Below are 10476 nucleotides of genomic sequence, written 5' to 3'. Positions count from 1 at the left end.
CCCATCAATATAGGTGCTATACTGTTTTCCATACAGTCTATATATGTTTTTGCCTCATCCAAGTGACAGTGGGGAAAAAAAAGAATTGCATAACGCAAATCATGTTCTGAGAAGGCTTTCATAAGAATATACTTCCTTACATGAAAGACTGGAATCTAGCCATGTACCACAGGCAGACACTGGGCTAATTCAAGGAACAGGTTGAGGTTATTCTTAGGTCATTCTGCCACAGGGTACCACATGAGTAAGATGGGCTGACTTCATCATGTATGTTACCCATCTTATGTTCTTACTGAGACACAATAAAAAAGCAGGGCTGAAAATACAAACAGAAAAGCAGGAGAGAAACTAAGCAGTGAAAACGGTTTAAAAAGGTCAATTCATTTATGATCATTTATTTCAATAACTTCTGTTAGTATGAAAACCCTGTCAAAGATTTTTTTCATGTGGAAACAGACACTCTTAATGTACAATGGTGTAGTAGTTTGAGAAGAGCTCTTCCCCTTGGTGAATTTCTCTCAGTGCCACAAGAACAACACACCTCAAAGGCCTGAAAAACATTAGAAATAAAAGAACAAGACATTCAATCTTACAAAAAGATACATCTAAGCAACTACTGCAATTGCAATCCAGTGGTCACCGCAAGTATTTGGTATTGAGACAATAGCAAGACTAAGATGCCAAACCAAGACTAAAATAAAAAACAGGTTTGAAACCTTTGGCAGAAGGCAGAATAAAACTTAAATGGTGATAAACTGGCTCACTGTTCCACATCAACCATTGCTGTGTACTTCAAAATGTGAGACAATGGAAGAGGCTGTGTCCTGTTCTGCTGTGTTGAACAGATTAGATGATGTCTCATTAAGATATGGTCTCAGCAAAAATGCAGGACTGCAGTCAATATGTTGTCTCATGTCTAAGTGAAGCCTTAAATTGGATCTTTACTTTATTTCATGACAAAAGCTGAGCATGATGAGCTGAAAGTTGGTAAGTACACACACACACATCTCAGGTGTATTAAGGAATAAAGGTGATTGTAATTAAGTTTGGGCTAGATAGGTACTTTACACTAGGAGGAGTTTAGAGGTACGTTAAATCTAGTAAATATCTTTGAAAATCCATTTGGTATTCACAGAATGAATAGAGCAAAACATGACAGGCAAATGCAAACCATATTTTATTGTAATTTTGGAGATTCATAAAAGGTGAGCATAAAAGGGATAATTTTAAGCAGTTTTCCTTGGATTAATCAACTATACTTAATTCAGAAACTGAATATTTGGGTCAATTCTTTTAAAGAACAAAATATCAAGTACTCACTGATTTTTGTTACGGACCCCTTTAAAACTGGTCATACCTTTGTACCTCATGCCTGTAATTCACATTGGGAAGGAACTGGCAAAGTTCTAGGGGAAATTCTGCTGGCACATCGAATTCTTGATAACATACATTTGCAGCCTTTTCTAAATAAAAAAAGGTAAAAAAATAAAATTAGCTCTTTACTACAAAAAATATGTGTAAATGAAAAGCGATTTAAAGTATATAAAAATGGAAAATACATAAAAAACTGAATTTAGCAACAGGCCTTTTTAAACCAGAGACAAAACCTCAATTCACTTTCTCAAACAAACACAAATCATCTGTACTTTCAGTTTTCTTCCCAGGTATAATCAAATACAAGTTGAGCAGCATCACTGTTCTTTTTAGGAACACTTATTTGTATATATTGAACTTTTTATAACAAATGTCCTCGGCCCATAGAATACCTTTTTAAAGGTTTCCTACAATCCATTTTTTGTTATTGCGAGTTCTCTAGACATCATTACAATTCATACACCATTTAAATCCTTAAAAAAGGCACAAACATATTACAATGAACCACACAGAAAGGAGAGAAGTAAAGTGTGCACATGCCATTAGAGCAGTTGTTCACATACTGTCCCACAGCCAGCGGGTTCTGTGGAATGGTTGTGAGCCAACTGGTGTCACTCATCTGAAAAGGGCCCAGCCTATCCCTTCCACTGCATGACCTAAATAAATAAGAAGTCTTTAAACAGAGTGCCGTAAAACATGTTTTCACAAAATAGATGTTAATCGTGTCAAGCTGCAAGACATATAACAGGGAGGTTTCATACCTTTACAGTTAAATACCAGTTAATGTGTGAGAGGGTCAGTCACCTTCACATTAATGGCCATGAAACTTAGAAACACTATACCAGCTTTTGGTTTGGTTATGTACACAAAGGTCAAATGTCTCTTAAGGTAGGAGAACCTACCTGTGTGTCTCATGGAGAGCAAGTCGGTGTATGCGAAAAGTTGTATATGGCCTATAAAGCCATCTTATCTTATTATACGTTCTTAAAATTGTTTTACTGTTGTTGTGCTACCAAAAAAGTCTGCATGTGAAGTCTAATCAGCATTTGCATTTCACAAGACAAGTTCTGAGATGCCTTCTGTTTTGTGGATACTGTCATGAATCATGAACTCTCCTGAAATACTCCTTTTTACTTTTACTGTCACCGAAGGTCTTATGACTTCAGGATCCTTCTGCCATCCTCTCAGCAAATCTATCCAATGGCAACTGCTTGTCTGGAGGCCTTTCAGAATGATTCATGTGTGGTAACAATAACAGAAGAACACAGTGAGAGCCAAGGATCATGGAATATACTATATCCATTCTGAGTGCTGCCTTAGTTTAAATGACTTTGGGTTATGCCTAAATCGCAATAAAGTCTTCAAGCCTCAGGGTTTCCACACAGCGTCTAGAATCAAGCAGTTGTGAGGCTGCTCCAGACTAACCAGGTGTCAAGGATTTATTAAAAATAACATTTATTTTTTTAAAGCCTTAAAAAAATCTTTTTTTCTAAATTCACTACAACCTGGTATGATAGTAATCCATTTATGATCATTCAAATCAGTAATGCATTGAACAACATTTTACACACAATTTACTAGGCTATTTTTATTTGGACACCAAACATTAACTATAGCAGAACGGCCACAAAAAATCTAATAAAAAAGGTTAAACAAACATCATTGACAGTATCTGTTTTTAAACAACAGAACAGCTGCCAAAGATCTCTCGACAGTGACCCGAAACAACAGCATAAGTTTCTAAAACCAATTTGTCACAGATGTTCTCCTCTCAGAATAAGTCTATATTTAAATGAATAAAAGTCACAGAAAGAGACTTATAAAGGAAACCAGGAAGTCTGTAGAGGGACTCAGATGAAAACAATTGCACAGTTATGGGATGGGCCTAATACTAAAGTCACTGCCTCCACTCATTTACTCTGTTGAACAAGATACAGTATTGATCTCCAAACTTTTCTTCTAAAACAGACAGACAACTAGTCTTGATGTCTACAGAGTTCAGCTTTTCTTTTCTTATTGTTTCCACACAGTTTTTCTGGAGTGAAAAATGAATGGCAAAGTCAGTTCAGCCTGATGTTATCAGATCTCGGAACCTGAGCTATGCTGGGCCTGGTTAGTATATTAGTAAAGATGTGTCTCTGTATGGTTTATGTTTAATTGAAACAGTAGTTTTGTTCCATGTGTGCTTAGTACTGTGTACTTATATAGCTGAGTATTACTTTGTTTATGTGCTCTTCCAGCTAGGAGGGCTTGGAAGAGAGGACAACATGGCATAAGATCTATGAGCCAACCTGCTGCTGCTGTGTCCTGATTGTATACATGCAAATGCGCCATTCCTGGCATAAAAACTTATTGGCTGTTATATGTCGATCTCAACACCTTCAGTAACAACCACACTTAAAATTAGTATGGGAATAAGAGACCTCTAAAAAAAAAACAGGCTCTTGCTGCAAGTGGCATGGTGTTGATGACCCAGCTGGTGGTGTTTTCTTCTTCTGGCCCACAAATTATAATCCAATGCCCATAAATCAGTATGGTGACCAGGGACAGTGCAGTAGGGGGGGGGTGTTGTTCTCATGACACATTAACCAGTAGTTCCCAGTTCTGGGTCTGGTGACCCACACACATGTTGGTTTTCATTCCCTCCCACCTTAGAATAACATTAGAATAACTGAAGCCTTACTTTACCCAAGAAAGTTGCTTCAATTGAATATTTGCATTTTTTTTCTAGTCACAGTTTAGTTTCTAGTCAAGTTTGGGATATTATTTCACTTACGAAATACTGTCCAACAACAAAAAAAATATAACATGCTCCAGAGCTGGAAACAAACAGTTCAAATTAATTTTATTATTAAGTCAACGATGGGTTTGACTGTGTAACCGGGGGCTCGGTTCGGTAATTGGAACAAAAACCAGCAGGTGTGTGGGTTAGGTTGTGACTCATTAAAGATCACCTGGCACTTTTCTACACTGTAGGGGAGTTATCCCTTGTGTCCTAATTAAATACCATTTGCACAATCTAGCTTCTCTAAATTTTACTCTTAATTCAAATGGTGAAGTAATTTCTCACTTCACCTGATCTGCTATGTAGTGGGGCTGCTGGTACACTATGGCAGACGCACATCACCCAGCTGGGAGCTGCCCTTCAGTTATTGACGAATAAGGTCTCTCCCTCTTGTAAAACACAGAAGGATCCTCTAAGATGAAAAGCTCTATATCAATACAAGGAACAATAATTACTTACCGAAACACAACTTTTGAAATGCCTCTGTCATTGCCATCAACAAGTACACCATCGATACAGCGAAAAATAAATGGATTGCGGATGGATTGGAAAAAGATGGGCTCATGTGCATAATAGACAGTACCTGTGAAAAGCATTTATGACAACAGATTACATTTCTTTAAAACAGCACAGGAAAAAACAGGCCATCGGTATGTTCACCCTAACATCACTCAGATGAGCCTTCCTTTGTTTCTTTTTCTCTTCCCTATTCTTAACATGGAGCATTCACATGTGCAAAACATTCTTTTGGAATAGTAAGAATGTTACTATGTGGCACATCTACATGAAGAACTGTCACCAGTTGCAACTGGGACTTTTTTACCCCTCCATTTTAACAAATTCCCAGTACTGGCTGGGAAGCTGTGTTACCATTAAAACTGACATCATGATAAGACTTTAAAAACTGCTCCTGTGGATACGTACCCTAACAAAGATCCGAAAAGGTGTGAAACTACCTTCACTTCTATACTGGGATCATGGTTCACTCATGATGAACAAAAACACTCTCAAGATGAACAAAACAGTTACCTGGATACATGGCTACTGTGGCACCTTGTGGAACTGTCCCTGCGGAAATAAAGACCCCAGTTCCAGCAGATTGGAGAGAACTAGGTGCTCGATGGATACTAAACCCCATTGTTTCAAGCATAACTTTACTTGGGTCATGATGTCCATCAAGGCTCTTCTGTGTCTCAATGGTATATGGAAAAGCTTGGTAAGTGGATCGCAATGAGTCTGGAAGTACACTTAAAACCTCCTGCTGCCTCTGGAGACTGCTTTTAAACAGGGCCCGGAAAAAAGTTCTCAAGGAGGCTGAAATCTCTTCATCAGAGACAAGTTTGTCCTGAGTCCGGTCCATGACCTGGCGCAGAGTTCTGAATTAAAAAACAGAACAGGGAGCATCTCATGACCTCTTGTTGTTTTTCATTTAATAAAAAAATACATATATCAAAATCAGGTTGATCTGTTTTTAAGGAGCTGCTTCTCTTAATGCCAATTTAGAGATGAAACCCAAAGAAATAGCCAAGCCAGGAGGAAAGAAATATGTTATTCTTCCGTAGTTACTGTACATATAAATAAGTCATTTCAAACAGAGCTTCTCACTTCAAGAATTTAATTTTGCTAATATTTGGTGAAGTAGAACATGGAAATCAGCTATGAAATATTTTGGAGTGATTTTGGGCATCTAAAAATTTATATTTAGTATTTCAGGTGCATATGTGAATGTTTCTATACAAGTCCAGCTCCAGGTACTGTAAGTCTTTTACAGAATTAATATGCAATAAGCACCACAATGTTCATATTTCTGTATAACTAGAGGCCCTCAAGTTAAACATTTCCCATTTCCAAAGTGTTTCAAAAGTGCTAGTTGCTTGTAAAGTAAAAAAATATATACTGATTGAAAAAATAAATGCAACATTTTATGGAATGAAAATATTATAGTTATAGCTTATGTACTTTCACAAAAAGTTGTCAATTTTTTAAGCCCTCTGACCACCAATACAGCTTGTGCAGTGAGGCATTGCAACTTGCCAATCACACGAAAAGCTTGTTAGGTGCACTTTTACCCAACGAGGTCCAAGTGGAACATACCTGAACAGGTCACCTTTAAAAAGGCCTTAATTCAAAGCTTAGGTCACTGGAAGAAAAAGGCCACACTTAGTCAGGTTTCTGCACATTCCATAATGCCTCAGATGTCACCAGAAGCAAGGGAGAGGGCCGTTGGCATGCTGCAGGCAGGCATGTCATGTGCCAGCGTTGCCAGACACTATGGAATAAGCCGCTCCACTGTGTCCAGACTGCAGAGAAGGTTTCAGCAGACCGGCAGGACAGATGATCTGTCCAAGATCTGGTCACCCTCGAGTGACCACACCAGAGCAGGACCAACACATCAGACTGGTCCATCTGAGAGATCATTTCAGATCTGCTACCCATAATGCTGCTGAAACTGCCAGCAGACACAATGACCGCATCAGTGACAGGACAGTGAGGCTCCATGCTACTGGCCTTAAAAGCAAGGCAACCTGTCAGAGACTCTCTGTTCACAACTCCAAATGTCACACCCGACTAGCTTGGGCCAGACAGAGGCTGCGATGGACTCATCAGTAGTGTCACCAGGTCCTCTTCACGAATGAGTCACTCTTCAGCCTGTTCCACGCAGACCAGAGGGCCAGAGTGTGGAGGAGGGGGTGTTGCGTTTCTTTTTTCCATCAGTATATATATATCAATTTCAAAGAACTCAGGTCTGTTCCCTATTTAACTACCCTTCTCTATACAGCCCTGCTATTGTCTGTCTATTGATTCATCTGATTTAACGGCCTCACAGAGTGGCTCCAGAATGTAAAAATGGAAAACGCTCCCATCTATATAAAAATCTTGTAAAAAAACACATAAAATAACTGACTTGGTAATCCGTCTACATCACAGTCTTAAATGTAATTTAAACAAAATGATAAATTTGCATACATGAACAACACTCATTAACGTTCTGTGTTGTACATTTACATCAATTAGAGTGAGACCAATACATGGTCACAGTGAGCTCGAACCTAACCCATCAGAAAACAGGAGCCGCGCAGGATACCCCTGGACAGTCCACTCCAGAGCAGACACACTCGTGCATGCAGACAGAGGACTACTTAGAAACGCCAAATGACCTTGACAGCATGTATTTAGGCTAAGGGAGGAAACCAGAGCACCTGGATAAACCTGAGCAAGAGGCAGAATATGCAATTCCATTTATAAGGTGCCTCAGGCAAGACTCGAAAGCAGGACCAAAGTGCCTAATGGCCCTGCTGCCACACTTAGCAGTTTTGGGTCATATCGTACAATATTAGTTGATGTATGACAACCCCCCTAAGCACAAATGGGGATAAACTGTACCTCAGCTACTCATCTACTACTTATCTATGTTAGCTACTCACTAACATTTTCAAGATGTTAATCTTAAAAACGTTTCCTAGTTTTATATCTAATCCGTATATGACAATACACGGATTGCAGGCAAAATTAAAATCTAAAGGAGAAGATTTGACACCGAACGAACCCAATGTTTCTGACATACGATCATTACACGTTCATTTAAAAGATTTTACAATTTTACAACTCAAAATATTGAGCAAACAAATAGAAACACAGCCTCAAATTACTAAAAAGGGTTTGGCGACGTAATCTTACACCTAACCGAGTCACCTCGGGTCACATAACGAAAGGGATTGTAAGCAGGACTGTATTTGTGGGTTTTCATTCAAACTAAATCTTAAGTGAGCTAAATCTGCCTGTCGCTGCCTTAGCTGGAGCAATTTAAACACCTTCTTCCATCTCTTCAGATGCTGCTTTAGGAGAATAAGAAAACAAGATACTGTACAGCCAGCCCTCCAGGAACTAGAAAGGACAGCCCTGGACGAAACCCTGCACAGCAGCGTGAAGCTGGCTTGCACACACGAAGGGGGTGGGTTTCCTTTTTGTATCAATTCTCAATTCGAGACCAGGTGCAGAACAATGTTTCACTGACACTCAACAGCAATATGCAGAACACGACAAAAATAAAAGGTGTGTTTACATTTCAGGGCCATTAGATTGTTCAGGTTTCTCCCCGATATAAAAAACGGGGCAGACAAAACTATTTTGTTTTGACAATCAATATAATTTATATCAACAACGTTACTGAATGCAGTCCAATACACCGATTCGGCATTTTGTTTAGACTGCTATGTTCACAGCTGCACGGGAATTGTGCAATACTACATTGAGTTGCGTTAATTCACATTTAGGAAATATAATCATTTGTAGATTAGTTCGTGAAACAATATGACCTTCACCTTAATTCACCATCCCTACCTATCATTATTTTAATAGCGGTACATAGTCAATGTTCATTTAATGGATCTTTATATTAAACGTTAACCTGCAGGATGTAAATAACAGACAGCTGGGTTATGCTTAACAAGAAAGGAAAGCTAATTTCGTTTGTATTTTACACACAAGATACAGTACCCGTGTGTGATCTATGTTCAGATAACGGTCTACTTGGAAAAACAAACCTCTGTACTAAACTTTAGCACTAAGTCCCGCATACACACACTCTAAGGATGCAGATGCAGTAAGCTCCCTACTTCCGCCAGAAAGGTGAACCAAAATAATTTAAAGGGTTGACCTTGACTTTGCACATAATTACCTTTCATTTTTACCCAAGTTTACAGCAATCCACGGTACAAATCTATATTTGTACGAGTTCCATTTTTTCTGCAGTGCTTTAAATGTAGCCTTTATCATAATTTAAAATCGTTCGACGACATTTTTACACCTTTCACTCACAGCCTTAAAACCCTCCTCGAAATATTTCGCTACCGACACCTAGTGGCACAGACAGCAGCTACAGTAAGAGCTCCATATTCAAAGCGCCACTGTCTGATCGTTTCTGGTGTGGCAAGAGCAATTTCATTGTTTTTGTTGTTGTGTTAAAAGCAGTTATAGGTTTACACTCTATACTAAATCACGTTCTAATAACATACTATCTAAGGAGTGTAAAACGTTATATGGAAGTATATTTAGAACTGAGATCGGGAGGCAGTTCTTTACCCAAAAGGTTGTGGAAGTATAGTACAAGCTAACAAGCCATAATAGATAAGATCACTTTATTGGCCATATACAGTTTCTTGCATTAGGAATTTGTCTTTTTTTCCCCACATACCCCAGCTTACTATCCATGAGACACAGAGGCACAGAGACAGGGAGAAGCTTGGGGTCAGAGCGCAGGGTCAGATGTTTTATATGGCACCCCTGGAGCAGATTTGAACCGGCAACCTTCCAGCCATAGGCGCAGATCCTTAGCCACAGTGCCTCCACTCTGCCCTAATGTTAAAGCTAATACCCTGGCATCCTTCAATTCAAGAAAGCAGCTGGATGAGATTCTTGAATCAGAAAGCTACTACCAAGTAAGCAAATGGGCCGACCAGTCTTCTCTTGTTTGTAACTGTTCTTATGATCTTATAATTGCTACACATTTGCCTTTGATTAATGTCTCAGTGCTAAGCTAATGTAGTGCCCCTGTGCATTCTTATATTCGTATTTTCTAGTTGAACCGTACTTTAAAGCCAAAAATATTAATCAAATGGTACAATACTATTTTCTTCAAGCAAGTAAACTAAACATGTTAACATTTGAACTTTTAATCTAATTAAGCCTGTGAAAACAATACCTATTTTGAAAGACATCTACAGTTCTTGGTGTTGTTCAAAAAACATTATAAACTTTAAACTGACCCATAATAATAATAATAATAATAATAATAATAATAATAATTGCTTAAACTTATATAGCACTTTTCTGGACACTCCACTCAAAGTGCTTTACAGGTAATGGGGACTCCCCTCCTCCACCACCACCAATGTGCAGCCACACCTGGATGATGTGACATGACACATGTGCAAAATGCTAAATGTATGTACTCTTTTCCATTCCATAAACTGGACTAGCATTTTTCCATTGGGTCTTACATAAAATAAGTATAATGCCTGTAAATTATTTTGGATATTCTGACAAAAATCACGTTAAAAAGATATTTGGAATTACCACGCTCAAGTATATAAAGTACATTTATATGGAAATTTTAGATTTAACAAATAATACGCTATCTGGTGACCTTATACACATTAGTTTGGAAAGCTTTTCCTGATGCGATAGCAAATACAAAAACTATTGTGGACTATTTTTCTCTAAACAATTAGTGTTTTACTTTTTATGTTCAATTAGCTGCATTTTTAAAGTAGCCATTCTGAAACCAAGCTCATTAATGAAATCGCACCCAGTAAAAA

General features: G+C 38.3%; 1 protein-coding gene across 3 annotated transcripts; it reads right to left on the bottom strand.

The window, feature by feature from the left end:
- Positions 1–379: 379 nt before the first annotated feature.
- On the bottom strand, positions 380–8999 carry setd9 (SET domain containing 9). 3 transcript variants are annotated; one of them, XM_015366242.2, is made up of 6 exons: positions 8838–8999; positions 5189–5535; positions 4619–4742; positions 1915–2030; positions 1321–1463; positions 380–550 (listed from the first exon to the last, which is right to left on the bottom strand). In XM_015366242.2, exons 1-5 carry the CDS (start codon positions 8933–8935, stop codon positions 1342–1344), a joined length of 807 nt encoding a protein of 268 aa, XP_015221728.1. In that variant the 5' UTR covers positions 8936–8999; the 3' UTR covers positions 380–550; positions 1321–1341. The 3 variants fall into 3 exon arrangements, with proteins under 3 accessions (XP_015221728.1, XP_006626869.1, XP_069043299.1); XM_006626806.3 differs by having other exon boundaries at positions 1358–1463; XM_069187198.1 differs by lacking the exon at positions 5189–5535 and having other exon boundaries at positions 1358–1463; positions 8838–8921.
- Between the last annotated feature and the right edge of the window lie 1477 nt (positions 9000–10476).

The sequence above is a fragment of the Lepisosteus oculatus genome, chromosome 3 (assembly GCF_040954835.1).
Source record: "Lepisosteus oculatus isolate fLepOcu1 chromosome 3, fLepOcu1.hap2, whole genome shotgun sequence".
NCBI classification, from domain to species: domain Eukaryota; kingdom Metazoa; phylum Chordata; class Actinopteri; order Semionotiformes; family Lepisosteidae; genus Lepisosteus; species Lepisosteus oculatus.
Note: the sequence above shows the minus strand (reverse complement) of the source record. Positions and strands in the feature narration are given on the sequence as shown.

Bases quoted from the DNA above. Each gene is read 5' to 3' on its own strand.
- setd9 (XM_006626806.3), bottom strand. From the start codon at position 8,935: ATGATAAAGGCTACATTTAAAGCACTGCAGAAAAAATGGAACTCGTAC. The intron at 4,743-5,188 runs GTAACTGTTTTG...TGCTTTTCACAG, and splicing joins CACAGTAGCCATGTATCCAG to GTACTGTCTATTATGCACAT. The intron at 551-1,357 runs GTATGACCAGTT...AATGTTTTTCAG, and splicing joins TACAGGCATGAGGTACAAAG to GCCTTTGAGGTGTGTTGTTC.